Raw genomic sequence first — 16,730 nt, forward strand, 5'->3', positions numbered from 1 at the left:
GATTGAGTCTTGGATTCATTTTTTAAGGAAGAAAGCTATTTCATATTATTAGATACTTCTTATTACAAGCAGTTTTTCAACAGAACATTAAGAATCGCTCTGACTGGGACAACTGATCAAACATATATGGAAAGTTTGAAAAGAGGGATTAAAAACTTTTTCTTAAAAAAAAAATTATCAAATGTTCCTTTCTCCTCCTCTCATTCCCCATGTTGTCACAAGTCATTGCTCTTGCTCCTGCGGTGGCAGTATTGTTTTCTAAAAGGCAGTGTCTTTTATAGTAGAAATACCCATTTAATATATACTGCTATACTGCTAAGTCACTTCAGTCGTGTCTGACTCTGTGCGACCCCATAGACGGCAGCCCATCAGGCTCCCCCGTCCCTGGGATTCTCCAGGCAAGAACACTGGAGTGGGTTGCCATTTCCTTCTCCAATGCATGAAAGTGAAAAGTGAAAGTCAAGTCGCTCAGTCAGGTCCGACCCTCAGCGACCACATGGACTGCAGCCCACCAGGCTCCTCCGTCCATAGGATTTTCCAGGCAAGAGTACTGGAGTTGGGTGCCATTGCCTTCTCCAGGGGGCTTCCCTGGCGGCTCAGAGGTTAAAGCATCTACCTCCAATGAGGAAGACCCGGGATCGATCCCTGGGTCGGGAAGATCCCCTGGAGAAGGAAATGGTAACCCACTCCAGTATTCTTGCCTGGAGAATCCCATGGACGGAGAAGCCTGGTAGGCTACAGTCCACGGAGTCGAAAAGAGTCGGACACGACTGAGCGACTTCACTTTCACTTTCAATATATACTATTTGTCTATAAAATACTATTTGCAAGACACTAGTGATTATATTTAAATCCAAAGGTATTTTTTCATAGCAGTTTTATATATTTAAGTAGCACTACTTGAAATCTGAGGCTCGTCTTACAAAGGTTTTATTTATTTACTTGTATTATTTTGACTGTGCTGGGTCTTCATTGCTGTGTGCGAACTTTCTGCAGTTGTGGCATTCAGGCCTCTCATTGCGGAGCAGGGACTCTAGCACACGCGGGCTCAGTTCCCATCATGGTATATGGGATCTTAGTTTCCCCCACCAGGGATTGAACCTGTGTCCCCAGCATTGGAAGGTGGGTTCTTAACCACTGCACTACCAGGGAAGTCCCCTCATAAAGGTTTTAAATTGTGAGTCCAGAGGCTCTGAACAGTCCCCTCAGCCCTGTTCATAAGAGTGATAAAGAGTTAGCAAACTACTGTACCTTAAAAACATTAGTACTTTTGACATTTCCATCCTCATAAGGACTCTTAAGTTTAGACAATAAGATACTTATCATCAAAGTCTGTCACAAAATTAAGCAATGAAAAGCATACAGCCTGTAGTACTAGTACCAAACTGATAGGATTAGGGATGGGTCAAAGTTAGTCCTACAATGTGCATATTCAGGGTTTGAGCTCAAAGATGTTACGATCTTGTGTGTGATGTAGAAACAGGTCTGTATTAGGGAGTTTTTTCTACTCTTGCTTGCATGTGTGTTCCAAGTAGAAAGATGGATAAGATCTCATGACCCTAAACACATCTTCTTCCACAGAATAAGGAGATGGCCTAATAAGGTCTTGATTTGAGTGCTGTGTCTATTTGTGTTTAAGCTTATTAATCATGTTGTCCAAACATTCTATATTCTTACTAATGTTTTGTTCCTTTCTTCTAGCTATGACTGAAAAAGGAATGTGAAAATCTCCCTCTATTATTATGGAGTTGTCTATTTCTACTTGTGAATATATTAATTTTGCTTTCATATTTTAAGCTTATGGTTTTGGTGCATACAGAAATCTGGAATCATTTTCCAAGTGAATTGAATTATTTTAGTATTACAAAGTGCGTGTGCCTACTAAGTTGCTTCAGTCTTGTCCAACTCTTTGTGACCCAATAGATTGTAGCCCACCAGGCTCTTCTGTCCATGGAATTCTCCAGGGAAGAATACTGGCATGGGTTGCCATGTCCTCCTCCACAGGAAACTTCCTGACCCAGGATTGATTGAACAGTGTCTCTTAAGTATCCTGCATTGGCAGGCAGGCTCTTTACTGGTAGCACCACAATTATGAAGTGATGCTCTAATTATAGAAAAGATTTTTGCCTTAAAGTTTATTTTTTCTATTCTTAACGTTGCTTCCATGGCTTTCTTTTGGTTAGCACTCGCAGGTGGCTCAGTGGTAAAGAATCTGCCTGCCAGGGCAAGAAACAGGAGGTGCAGTTCAATCCCTGGGTTGGGAAGATCCCCTGGAGTACGAAATGGCAACCTTCTCCAATTTTCTTGCCTGGAGAATCCCATGAACAGAGGAGCCTGGTGGGCGATAGTCTATGGGGTCCCAAAGAGTCAGACTGAGCAACTGAGACTTGGCAACTGCTAACTTTACTTCTACCCTTTTACTTTTTTCTTTTTAACTTCACTGCCTCAACGATTAGTTGTAGTTTTTGGTCTCTTATTTTTCAATTTTTTTGTTGGAGTAGCTTTACCGTGTTGTGTTAGTTTCTGCTATGAAGCAAAGTGAATCAGCCACATGTGTACATACATTCCCTCTTCCTTGGATTTCCTTCCCATTTAGGTTACAACAGAGCATTACAGTCGGTTCTCGACTCTTTTATTTTCAACCTTTGTGTGTGTGTGGTGTGTGTGTATTTGATGTATAACTTTCTCTACCCCTTTACTATCAACATTTGTATATCTTTAGTTTTAGATATACGTTCACTTAGCCTGGTATCCATGGATAAATGCAATTGCTATTAGCTTTGGCTTCCTAATGAGAAAAGAGTTTGCCAAAATAAGCATTATTATTTCAGTAAAACACATTTATTTTCTACAAAATACCTTTGCCAAGTACTAATAGAAGCAAGTGCTAGAAGAAAAGTAAATGGAAACAGAAATTTGGATCCTTATCCAAGCCAAATTCATTACGAGGTAGTAAATAAAGAATCAACATTCTAACCTCTGTTCCCCGTAATTCCTCACAAGAGATTGCTATTTCCTAGGAGCATGCCTTGAAGACAGCCCCTTGTCAAGGGGCAAGTTGGGGCCACCGTGCTCCTCTTGAAGCACACAGACAAAGAACGATAACAGCACTGAAGGCCACCATGGCAGACTCTGCAACTTGGCCCAGCCATGAGATATCTGCCCTTCCCCCAGCCCTGAATCATCCTCACACGACAAGGAACTAGCACTTGGAAGAAAGAGGGGATGAATGTAAATAGTAGAACATCACTTTCCTCTCACTTTCTAAGTCACCAGAGCTAGGGGCAGATTTGGGAGGTAATGAGGAGGACACTGAATCGAGTTTGAAATTGAACATGTACTGCATATCAAATATCAGATAACCCCAGGTGCTCCTGGGATCCATACGGATTCCTCAGCCAAATGATGACAAGGCCTCTACAGCCACATAACCACTGACTTCTGTGATGTCATAAATAACTGATTACCCTAGTCATCTCATCTTCTCATTTAAGTCTCTGCTCAAAATGATATGACCACACAGAATAAATCACATTCCTAACACAATTTACATTTGGCCATATGTTGCTAAAGTGACCTTAACTCCTGATTGCCATGCCAATAACTGTACCTCTTGGGTTTTTCTTTTCTTTTCTTACTATTGCCTTTTATACTGCAGGCTTAGAGGAGATGAATCCATCCAAAAACTGGAGGAGGAAAAGTTACTGCACAGGTAAAGCGGACTTCCTAGGAAGCAGAGGCTGCTCCATGTGGAGTGTATCCCTTAACCTCTGATAAGATCGTAGACAAGGGGAACAAAAACTCATTATGCCATAATAGACCTTTGGGATGACGTTTACTCCTTCCACTTTAATTTGAAGGCAAAGAATTTCATTTTCACTATATTCTACTGTCAAATAGGAGAGTAAGTTTTTCTTAAAAAAAAAAAAGCTAAAAAGCAACAGGTGCTTAAGGACATCATTTTAAATTCATCTGGGGAAGAAAGAGGTCCTAATGAAACCTCTTTCCTTAAAATGTAATGACTCCAGCTAAACCAGCAGTCCCCTACCTTTTTGTCACCAGGAACTAGTTTTGTGAAAGACAATTCTTCCACAGACCAGGGGTAAGGGGTGGTTTGGGGATGATTCAGGCACATTTATTGTGCACTTTTGGCTCAGATGGTAAAGAATCTTCCTCTAATGTGGGAGACATGGGTTCAATCCCTAGCTTGGAAAGATCCCCTGGAGAAGGGCACGGCTACCCACTCCAGTATTTTTGCCTGGAAAATTCCATAGACAGAGGAGCCTGGTGGGCTACAGTCCATGGGGTCATGAAGAGTCAGACACAACTGAGCGACTTTCACTTGGCTTTATTTCTGTTATTATAATATGAGCTCCACCTTAGATCATCAGGCATTAGATTCCATAGGTGGGGGACCCCTGGGCTAAACAGTTCTGCCTAGTATAATTCATAACATGGTCTTCTCTCAGAACCATTGTACTTGCTGATTCTCCTGCCTGCTAAGGTCTCCCCCTAGACATCCACGTGGCTCATCCCTTTCCTTGCTTCAGGTCTCTGCTCAAAAGTCTGTTCAGAGAGACTTTCCTGGACTGTTCATCAGGAGAGCCACATCTACTGAGGTCCACCCACCAGAGTACTCCCTATGCGCTTTAATTTTCCATTTTATTTCTCTCCACGCCGATTATTATCAGCTGGGTGCTTTTTTTTTTTTTAACACCACCCTTATGGCAGAAAGTGAAGAAGAACTAAAAAGCCTCCTGATGAAAGTGAAAGAGGAGAGTGAAAAAGTTGGCTTAAAACTCAACATTCATAAAACTAAGATCGTAGCATCCGGTCATATCACTTCATGGCAAATAGGTGGGGAAATAGTGGAAACAGTGGCAGACTTTATTTTGGGGAGCTCCAAAATCACTGCAGATGGTGACTGCAGCCATGAAATTAAAAGATGCTTGCTCCCTGGAAGCAAAGTTATGATCAACCTGCTGCTGCTAAGTCGCTTCAGTTGTGTCCGACTGTGCGACCCCATAGACGGCAGCCCACCAGGCTCCCCCATCCCTGGGATTCTCCAGACAAGAACACTGGAGTGGGTTGCCATTTCCTTCTCCAATGCATGAAAGTGAAAAGTGAAAGTGAAGTCGCTCAGTTGTGCCCGACTCTTAGCGACCCCATGGACTGCAGCCCACCAGGCTCCTCCATCCATGGGATTTTCCAGGCAAGAGTACTGGAGTGGGGTGCCATTGCCTTCTCCATGATCAACCTAGACAGCTTATTAAAAAGCAGAGACATTACTTTGCCAACAAAGGTCCATCTAGTCAAGGCTATGATTTTTCCAGTAGTCATGTATGGATGTGAGAGTTGGATTATAAAGAAAGCTGAGTGCTGAAGAACTGACGCTTTTGAACTGTGGTGGTGAAGACTCTTGAGAGCTCCTTGGCCTGCAAGGAGATCCAACCAGTCCATCCTAAAGGAATCAGTCCTGGGGGTTCATTGGAAGGACTGATGCTGAAGCTGAAGTTCTAATATTTTGGCCACCTGATGTGAAGTGCCGACTTGTTGGAAAAGACCCTGATGCTAGGAAAGATTGAAGGCGGGAGCAGAAGGGGACGACAGAGGCTGAGATGATTGGATGGCATCACTGACTCAATGGACATGAGTTTGAGTAACTCCGAGAGTTGGTGATGGACAGGGAGGCCTGGTGTGCTGCAGTCCACAGGGTCGAAAAGAGTCGGACATGACTGAGCGACTGAACTGATTGGTCTGTCTTCTCCCAGTAGCACATAATCTCCACAAGGAATATCTGTTTTATTCCCTTCAAAAGCCTTCCACAGGGAACAATCCCTGGCAAGTAGTAGGGATTGAATAAATACTTGTTGAATTAATGAAAGAATGAGTAAAAAATTTTCAAAGTTTTTTAATTTTTATTACACACTAAAATTTTTCTCTGTAGGATCACTTGAAATACGATTGCGTAAACATTTGAACTAAAGATCTTGAGACCTAAGTTCCAGCCCTGCCATCCATTTCTTGTGTAACTTGGTTAGATCATTTCTTGGAGTTTCACCTTGTGTGTCTGACACTATGGCTTGCAATCTTGACTCTAAAATCCAACACAAAATAGATTCCATATATAAAAATTGTCTATGCATGTCATCTGTAGTAACATGTATGACCTCCAATACTTTGGCCACCTGATGCGAAGAGCTGACTCATTTGAAAAGACCCTGATGCTGGGAGAGGTTAAGGGCAGGAGAAGGGGACGACAGAGGATAAGATGGTTGGATGGCATCGCTGACTCAATGGACATGGGTTTGGGTGGACTCCAGGAGTTGGTGATGGACAGGGAGGCCTGGCGTGCTGAGGTTCATGGGTTCGCAAAGAGTCGGACACGACTGAGACTGAACTGAACTGATGACATAAAACCAGGTACAATTATAAAGGGTTATTATTTTCCAAGAAAGTGTGATCTAATAATGTGCTCTATTTCTTTTTCTGGAAGGGCCAATCTTCCAAACCTCTGACCTCAAAAAATTATGTTATTTTTTAGAAACTGACAAAATTTAACCAGAGACTATTAATCTATTTCCATGTTTAAGCTATTGCTTTGCTCTTTATTCTACTGTGAAACTTGCTATGGTCCATCATCTCCATTTCTACAATATTACAAATCTCATGACACATAATGCCTCATGCAGGCACCAAAGTTTTTTTTTTTAGCTGTACTTGGAAAACTATTCCAAACAAACTATCCAATTAGCTAAAGACCAGGGGGAAATCAAGATTGAATATACAGGAATAATGACTAAGTCTGTTATGGGAAGATCATATTTAATTAGATGAAACAGTCATGTAATGTAATTTGCATAATGTCCTCTACACCGTTGTTGTCGCTGTTTACTCACTGCGTCGTGTCTGAGCCATTTCCGACTCTGTGGCCTGTAGCCCGCCAGACTTCTTTGTCCATGGGATTCTCCAGGCAGGAATACTGGAGTGGGTTGCCATTTCCTTCTCCAGGGGATCTTCCAGACCCAGGGATTGAACCTGTGTCCCCTGTATTGGCCGGCGGATTCTTTATCACTGAACCATGATTATTATTCTTAAAGTATCTCTGAGCTGATAAAAATCTCGAGACTTCACCCTGGTTTATCTCTGACTCTTCTATCAAACATTTAAAAAGAAAAGTCTCATTTTCCAAATCCAATAAAGATTATTGGCCACACATCTGTGCAAAATGAACAAATAAAGTTCAACAAAGCACAAGCCTTAACCAGTCTGCTCCACTGTCTCCTCGGAGAAGGGAAAAGGCAGACAGCTGAGGTGCAGCACCGAGGGAACAAATACTTGTCCGCCCCTATGATTTCTTGCTAGCCACCTTCCCGCAGCCAGAGGCACTTTGACGCCTGTGTGTCTCTCCCTAGCTCCCGTCATCTTCAGCACTTTCCCTTTCAGTTCAGTTCAGTTCAGTCCCTTAGTCGTGTCTGACTCCCCGCCACCCCATGGACTACAGCACGGCCAGGCCTCCCTGTCCATCACCAACTCCCGAGCTTACTCAAACTTTAGTCCATTGAGTCGGTGATGCCATCCAAGTACAGCTTTCCCTTTCAGATCAGATCAGATCAGTCGCTCAGTTGTGTCCGACTCTTTGCGACCCCATGAATTGCAGCACGCCGGGCCTCACTGTCCATCACCAACTCCTGGAGTTCACTGAGACCCATGTCCATCGAGTCAGTGATGCCATCCAGCCATCTCATCCTCTGTCGTCCCCTTCTCCTCCTGCCCCCAATCCCTCCCAGCATCAGAGTGTTTTCCAATGAGTCAACTCTTCACATGAGGTTTATATTCTTTGCAGCCAAAGATGGAGAAGCTCTATAAAGTCAGCAAAAACAAGACCAGGAGCTGACTGTGGCTCAGACCATGAACACCTTATTGCCAAATTCAGACTTAAATTGAAGAAAGTAGGGAAAACCACTAGACCATTCAGGTATGACCTAAATCAAATCCCTTATGATTATACAGTGGAAGTGAGAAATAGATTTAAGGGCCTAGATCTGATAGATAGAGTGCCTGATGAACTATGGAATGAGGTTTGGGACATTGTACAGGAGACAGGGATCAAGACCATCCCCATGGAAAAGAAATGCAAAAGAGCAAAATGGCTGTCTGGGGAGGCCTTACAAATAGCTGTGAAAAGAAGAGAAGCAAAAAGCAAAGGAGAAAAGGAAAGATAAAAGCATCTGAATGCAGAGTTCCAAAGAATAGCAAGGAGAGATAAGAAAGCCTTCTTCAGCGATCAATGCAAAGAAATAGAGGAAAACAACAGAAAGGGAAAGACTAGGGATCTCTTCAAGAAAATCAGAGATACCAAAGGAACATTTCATGCAAAGATGAGCTCGATAAAGGACAGAAATGGTATGGACCTAACAGAAGCAGAAGATATTAAGAAGAGATGGCAAGAATACACAGAAGAACTGTACAAAAAAGATCTTCATGACCCAGATAATCACGATGGTGTGATCACTGACCTAGAGCCAGACATCCTGGAATGTGAAGTCAAGTGGGCCTTAGAAAGCATCACTACGAACAAAGCTAGTGAAGGTGATGGAATTCCAGTTGAGCTTTCCCTTTACTTCAGCTGAAATGCAGCGTAGCTGTCTGCCCGAGGTCTCGCGAGGGTGACCCCGTTGCCCTGGTAACGAGTGCGGCGCGCCACGAGGTGAAGGGCGTGGAGGGGGCTGCTCAACTGCGGTAGAGTTTTATCCAGTGTCGGGGCTGTTGGCGTCTGGGGCAGAGCTGCGGCTCCTGGCACGGAAGAGGCGGCTGGCCGGGCCGCGGGACGACTGACCTGGCCGGGAAACTCGGGGCGAGGGGGAGGTGGCCGCGACGGGACAGGGAAGTGCCGAGGGGGACAGTCCCTAAGGGGAAAGATAGCGCCCCAGAAAATGTGCCCTTCCCCCTACTGCTGGGTCGCGAAGTGAGTGTGGGAGGAACACCTGGGCCCCCCGGGAATTGTGGCTTCACTGTCCTTCCAGCCGAGGAAGTTGTTCCTGCCCGCGGAAGGCCCCCCGCACGACTGGGCGGGGCGGTGCCGGCAGTGTCGCTTCTGAGATAGAAGAAGCGCGCGGAGGGAGCGCCCCTTAGATCTGCCTGTGTCTGTGGCGTCCCTGGCGCTTAGGTTCTACCCTGCAGCAGGTTGGTGCGCCTCTTATTTTCACCTAAAAACACAGAACCAAAATTTATACCAGTCTAGTTTTCCAAAATTGGAGTTGCGGTCCCCAAACGGAAACTTTAGTCTCTTACTACTGAAGGAATCACCCATAAGACAGACTTTTCTGTTGTATTCGTAGTTTTTCCGCTATGGAGCTTGGGCTTTATATAGTCCTCGCTCTAAACACTTTGTTGAAAAGAGTGTCTTTATGTCGTCCACGCTCTAAAACCCTTTTTGTAGAAAAGAGTGTAAACCAGTAGTTTCAAAATTAGTAAATTCCTTTAGTCTCTCAAAAATAGTAGACTCTTGACAAGCAATTTCTATTATTTCATTGTCTTTACCATTTAAGAGAATACTCGCATTGGGAGGATTAATGGTCGTTGTCGTATTGATTGAAATTCCAGTAAGACTTACAACCGAATATTTAGAACAGACAGTATCTACAGAATATCAACCAAAATACAGAGAATAAAAGCCTATTTTCATTTGAAAAATTACGCAGAAAAAATATTAACTATATTATTGAAACTCAATGCCTGAATCAGTAACTGTAAATTTTCTTTGATTCATGATTTTTTTTTAATGCCTCAGGCTCATTCTGAACTTTCTATCGCTGTATGGTATTTAATTGTAAATAGAGGATGTAAATGATTTGACTGTGTACCCTGGAAATTCCTTTTTCAATTAAATTATTTACTTTTTTCTTTTGTGATTTTTGTCTCTAATAAAAATAGAAAATTATTTAAATCTTTGAAATTAAAGGTTTAATTAGCTGTGTCCTAATTTACTTTATAGAGGAACCTTTTGTCACTATTAATTAAATTGAATATATTTGGGGATAAACATTTAATGTGTGCTTAAAAAGAAAACTACCAAACAAGTTCCTTACAAATTGTTTTATAGCCAACCTACATAATAAAAGAAATTTCAAGCCAGATACTGGAAGAGATGTCAGAAGATTCAGAAAAGGAAGACTATTCAGACAGAACAATCAGTGATGAAGATGAATCAGTATGTTTTTCTCAACTTTATCCTACTTAAAACTTGTTATAAAATACGAATTCCCAGTAAAAATGTTATAAATTCAATTGACTAACAATCAGTTGGATACTTAAATCACTTGTCACTGAAGTTGGGAAATAAATTGAAAGCAAAGCTGTAACTGTGCAGTATGCCTTATGTAAAAAGAGAATCTATATTGGGGTTTATTTGAGAAAGTATTTTGGGTAAGACTTCTCTGAGTTGTCTTCAGAGTGCGACCTCCTATTTCTAAACCTACTGTGTGTCACCATAATAGGTTTCCTGTGGCAGTGATGTAGCAAAAGTACATAGAGGAAGAAAGCGGGGAGGGGAGAAACAGTAGTTTTTCTCTATAAACAAAATAGCTCAGCAGTAGTTAAAAAGATTTCTTCTGGTTCCAGCACATATTTCTGAGAAATTCCCTTCACATTTTAGTAAAGTATAAATTATCTATGTAAGTTAAGGTCCCAAAATAAACTCCCCAAATGAGGTATAACCCATTAAAATGTCTGCGGCTTTCTGAGTTTCTTGTCTTTCTTCCATTTTCCGGTTAATTTTATATTGAATTTGAATTGTTTTGCCAGGTTTAACAAAAATCTTTAAACTATTTCCTCTCTACAATCATTAATATGGCCTTGCCTTGTGGAAGAAGAGAAATAAAAGATGAAAACTTTGTTTCAGGATGTTCAAAGTGTTGGGTACTTTGAGACCAACAGCTGATAATAACCCTTTAATTTTTTCATTTATTAAAGATTAAAGACACATTCAGTTCTAAGCATTAAGATGTAAAATATTTCTGGATTGAAAAGCTGTTTTTAAAATAGAAATATTTTTAAATTCTCTTGTTTTAGGATGAGGATACCTTTATGAAGTTTGTAAATGAAGACATCCATCAGTGTGCACTTCTAACAGGTTTGAAATTATTCATATATTCTCCCTTCTCTTTCTGATAAGACCTTAAGTAGATGAAAAATGAGAGAAAGCTAGAAAAGTCAGAGTGAATAACACAGGAATTATTATTCTGTTATTGGTAAGGAGAGATGTATTTTTAATGAGTATTTTGGAGTTTGAGCATTTTTTTAAATTGCGGTATAGGAGATTTACAGTATTCTGTTAGTTTCAGGTATACAGAAAAGTGACTCAGTTATATATATATAATATAGATAGTTTTTCACATTATTTTCCATTATAGGTTATTAGAAGATAATGTAATTGCCTGTGTTATTCAGTAAAGCCTTGTTTTTATCTATTTTATGTATAGTAGGTTGTTAATCCCATACTCGTAATTTATCCCTCCCCCTTCCTTTCCCCTGCGATAACCATAAATTTGTTTTCTATGTCTATGAATCTGTTTCTATTTTGTATATAGATTCATTTGTATTGTTTTTTAGATTCCACATATAAACCATATTGAAGTTTGTCTTCCTCTGTCTAACTTCACAGGTATTTTAAAAAATGGTACAAATGAACTTATTTACAAAACAGAAATAGACTGATAGATTTTTGAAAACAAACATGTTTACCACAGGAGAAATGTGGGGGAGGGATAAATAAGGAACTTGGGCTTACATACATACAGGTATAATGTTCTCAAGGTCCATTCATGTATTTTTGAGGTCCATATTGTTGCAAATGGCCATATCCCATTCATTTTTATGGCTGAGTAATATTTTATTATTATATATATGTATACAATACATCTTAAATCAGTCATCTATTGATGGGGACTTGGGTAACTTCCAAATCTAGGCTATTGTAAATAGTGCTGCTATGAACACTGGAATGCATGTCTCTTTCTGAATTAGAGTTTTAGTTATTTCTGGATATAAATCCCAGGAATGGGATTGCTGGATCATATGGCAGTTCTATTTTTAGCTTTTTAAGAAACTTCCATACTGTTTTCCATAGTGGCTACACCAATTTACATTCCTACCAACAGTGTATAAGTGTTCCCTTTTCTCCGCACCCTCTCCAGCTTTATTCTTTGCAGACTTTTTGATAGTCATTCTGACCTGTGTTAGGTGATAACCTCATTGTTCTTTTGATTTACATTTCTCTGATATTATCAGTGGTGAGCATCTTTTCCTGTGCCTGTTGGCCATCTGTGTCTTCTTTGGAAAAATATCTATTTAACTGTTCATTTTTTGACTAGATTGTTTGGGGTTCTTTTTGTTTGTTTTTAAATTTTATTGGAATATGGTTGATTTGCAGTGTTGTGTTAGTATCAGGTGTGCAACAAAGTGATTCATTAATACATATACGTATATTCATTTCTTTTTCAGATCCTTTTCTCATAAAGTTAATTACAGAAAATTGAGTAGAATTCCTTGTGTTATACTGTAGGTCTTTGCTGGTTATCTATCTTACATATGATGCGGTCTGTATGTAACTGCAAGTTTCTTATTTATCCCTCCACCACAACATTTCCCCTGTGATTACCATGTTTGTTTTCAAAATCTATCAGTCTATTTCTGTTTCATAAATAAGTTCATTTGTATCATTTTTAAAAATTAGATTCCACATATTGGTGATACATATGATATTTGTCTTTGTCTGACTTACTTCACGTAGTATAATAATATCTAGGTCCATCCATGTTGCTGCAAATGACATTAATTTGTCCTTTTTTATAGCTGAGTGATATTCCATTGTATATATGTACCACATCTTATCCATTCCTCTGTCGATGGACGTTTAGGTTGCTTCCATGTCTTGGCTATTGTAAATAGTACTGAAATGAACATTGGGGTGCATTATCTTTTCGAATTATGGTCTTTTCTGCATATATGCCCACGAGTGGAATTGCCAGATCATGATGGTGTTGTTGTTCAGTTACTAAGTTCAGTTACTAAGTCCACCTCTTTGTGACCCCATGGACTAAAGCCCGCCAGGCTTCCATGTCCTTCGCTACCTCCCAGAGTTTGTTCAGATTCATGTCCACTGAGTTGATGATGCTATCTAACCATGTCATCCTCTGCCACCCACTTCTCCTTTTGCATTCAGTCTTTCCCAGCATCAAAGTCTTTTCCAGTGGGTTGACTCTGCATCAGGTAGCCAAATTATTGGCGCTTCAGCTTCAGTCCTTCCAATGAATATTCAGGGTTGATTTCCTTTAGGATTGACTGGCTTGATCTTGCAGTTAAATGGATTCTCAAAACTCTTTTCTAATACAATTTAAAAGCATCAATAGTTCTTCGACACTCAGCTTTCTTATGGTCCAACTCTCACATCCATATTGACTACTGGAAAAACCATAGCTTTGACTAGATGGACCTTTGAGGGCAAAGTGATGTCTTTGCTTTTTAATACACTGTCTAGGTTTGTCATAACTTTCCATCAAAGGAGCAAGTCTTTTAATTTCATGGCTGTAGTCACTATCCACAGTGATCTTGGAGCCCAAGAAAATAAAATCTGTCACTGTTTCCACTTTTCCCCTTCAATTTGCCATGAAGTGATGGGACTGGATGCCATGATCTTAGTTTTCTGAATGTTGAGTTTTAAGCCAGCTTTTTCACTCTCCTCTTTCACCCTTATCAGGAGGCTCTTTAGTTCCTCTGTACTTTCTGCTATTAGAGTAGAATCATCTGCATAACTGAGGTTGTTAATATTTCTTCTGTCATTCTTGATTCCAGCTTGTGATTCATCCAACCTGGCATTTTGCATGATGTACTCTGCATGTGTGTGTGCTAAATCATGTGTGCTAAGTCACTTCAGTCGTGTCTAACTCTTTGCAACCCTGTGGACTGTAGCCTGCCAGGTTTCTCTGTCCATGGGATTCACGCAAGAATGCTGGAATGGGTTGCCATGCTCTTATCCAGATCTTCCTGACCCAGGGATGAAACTCACATCTCTTACAGTCTCCTGCATTGGCAGGCAGGTTCTGTACCACTGGTACGTATAAGTTAAATAAACAGGGTGATAATATATAGCCTTATCCTACTCCTTTCCCAATTTTGAACCAATCAGTCATTCCATGTAAGGTTCTAACTGTTGTTTCTTGACCCTCATACAAATTTCTCAGGAGACAGGTAAGGTGATCTGGTATTCCCATCTCTTTAAGAATTTTCTAGTTTATTGTTATCTACACAGTCAATGGCTTTAGTGTAATCAATGAAGTGAAAGTAGATGTTTTTCTGGAATTCCCTTGCTTTCTTTATGATCCAGTGAATGTTGGCAGTTTGATCTCTGGTTCCCCTGCCTCTTCGAAACCCAGCTTGTACATCTGGAAGTTCTCAGTTCGTGTACTGCTGAAGCCTAGCCTGAAGGATTTTGAGCATAATCCTACTAGCATGTGAAATGAGCACTAATTGTGTGGTAGTTTGAACATTCTTTGGTACTCCCCTTCTTTGGAATTGGAATGAAAACTGACCTTTTCCAGCCCTTTGGCCACTGCTGAGTCTTCTAAAAATGCTGACATATTGAATGCAGCTCTTTAACAGCATCATCTTTTAGGATCTTAAATAGCTTAGCTGGAATTCCATCACCTCCACTAGCTTTGTTCATGGTAATGCTTCCTAAGGACCACTAGACTTCACATTCCAGGATGTCTGGTTTTAGGTGAGTGAGTGACCACACCATCATGGTTACCTGGGTCATTAAGACATTTTTTTGTATAGTTCTTCTGTGTATTCTTACCACCTCTTCTTAATACCTTCTGCTGCTGTTAGGTCCTTGCCATTTCTGTCATTTATTGTGCTGTCCTTGCATGAAATGTTCCCTTGATATCTCCAGTTTTCTTGAAGAGCTCTCTAAGTCTTTCCCATTCTATTGTTTTCCTCTACTTTCTTGCAGTGTTCATTTAAGGCCGCCTTATCTCTCCTTACTTTTCTGCTCCATTTTTTCTAAGGGACTCTTGCCCACAGTAGTAGACATAATGGTCACCTGAATTAAGTTCACTCCTTCCCATCCATTTTAGTTTACTGATTCCTAAGATGTTGATGTTCACTCTTGCCATCTCCTTCTTCACCATGTTCAATTTACCTTGATTTGTGGACCTAATATTCCAGATTCCTATGCAATATTGTTCTTTACAGCATAGGACTTTACTTTCACCATCAGACACATCCACAGCTGAGTGTTGTTTCTGCTTTGGCCTGCTGCTTCATTCTTTCTGGAGCTATTAGTAATTGCCCTCGGCTCTTCCCCAGTAGTATAATGGACACCTCTCAACCTGACGGGCTCACCTTCCAGGGTCATAGCTTTTTGCCTTTTCATACTGTCCATGGGTTTCTCTGGGCAAGAATACTGGATGGAGTGGTTTGTCATTCTGTCCTCTAGTGGACCATGTTTTGTCAGAACTCTCCACTATGACCCATCTGTATTGGGTGGCCCCGCACTGCATGGCTCATAGCTTCTTTGAGTTATTCAGGCTCCTTCTTCAGGACAAGGCCTGTGATCCATGAAGGGATGCTTGATCATATGGTGGTTCTATTTTTAGTTTTTTATCTCTTTAAGAAAATTAGTGATACCAAGGGAACATTTCATGCAAAGATGGTCACAGTAAAGGACAGAAATGGTATAGACCTAACAGAGGCAGAAGATATTAAGAACAGCTGACAAAAATACACAGAAGAACTATACAAAAAAGATCTTCATAACCCAGATAACCATAATGGTGTGATCATTCACCTAGAGCCAGACATCCTGGAATGTGAAGTCAAGTGGACCTTAGGAAGCATCACCACAAACAAAGCTAGTAGAGGTGATGAAATTCTAGTTAAGCTATTTCAAATCCTAAAAGATGATTCTGTAAAAGTGCTGCACTCAATATGCCATCAAATTTGAAAAACTCAGCAGTGGCCACAGGAATGGAAAAGGTCACTTTTCATTCCAATCCCAAAGAAAGGCAATGCCAAAGAATGTTCAAACTACTGCACAATTGCCCTTATCTCACATGCTAGCAAAGTAATGCTTAAAATTCTCCAAGTGAGGCTCCAACAGTATGTGGACCGTGAACTTCCAGATGTTCAAGCTGGATTTAGAAAAAGCAGAGGAACCGGAGATCAAATTGCCAACATCCACTGGATCATCTAAAAAGCAAGAGAGTTCCAAAAAAACATCTACTTCTGCTTTACTGACTAAACCAAAGCCTTTGACTGTGTGGATCACAACAAACTATGGAAAGATTCTTAAAGAGATGGAAATACCAGACCACCTGACCTGTCTCCTGAGGAACCTGTATGCAGGTCAAGAAGCATCAGTTAGAACTGGACATTGAACAACAGACTGGTTCCAAATCAGGAAAGGAGTACTTCAAGGCTGTATATTGTCACCCTGCTTATTTAACTTATATGCGGAGTATATCTTGCGAAATGCTGGGCTGGATGAAGCACAAGATGGTTCAAGATTGCCGGGAGAAATATCAATAACCTCAGATATGCAGATGGCACCACACTTACGGCAGAAAGTGAGGAAGAACTAAAAAGCCTCTTGATGAAAGTGAAGGAAGAGAGTGAAAAAGTTGCCTTAAAACTCCACATTCAGAAAACTAAGATCATGGCATCTTGTC

The 16,730-nt window shown here is 40.7% G+C and overlaps 1 protein-coding gene across 11 annotated transcripts in view; it reads left to right on the forward strand.

The window, feature by feature from the left end:
- Positions 1–8,159: 8,159 nt before the first annotated feature.
- AGBL3 (AGBL carboxypeptidase 3) overlaps positions 8,160–16,730 on the forward strand; it is a 98,916-nt gene continuing 90,345 nt past the window's right edge. For 5 of the 11 annotated variants that reach the window (XR_009736041.1, XR_009736040.1, XM_061414759.1 and 2 more), the window contains exons 1-3: positions 8,166–9,186; positions 10,106–10,213; positions 11,074–11,134. Coding sequence is in view for 8 of the 11 variants with exons in the window: in XM_061414759.1 (XP_061270743.1) it covers positions 10,151–10,213; positions 11,074–11,134 (124 nt within the window). In the remaining 3 variants the exon portion in view is untranslated. Of the gene's footprint in view, positions 9,187–10,105; positions 10,214–11,073; positions 11,135–16,730 lie in introns of those variants that run through there. The other 6 variants (XM_061414764.1, XM_061414765.1, XM_061414758.1 and 3 more) reach the window with 5 other exon arrangements.

The sequence above is a fragment of the Bos javanicus genome, chromosome 4, assembly GCF_032452875.1.
Source record: "Bos javanicus breed banteng chromosome 4, ARS-OSU_banteng_1.0, whole genome shotgun sequence".
Lineage (NCBI taxonomy): Eukaryota > Metazoa > Chordata > Mammalia > Artiodactyla > Bovidae > Bos > Bos javanicus.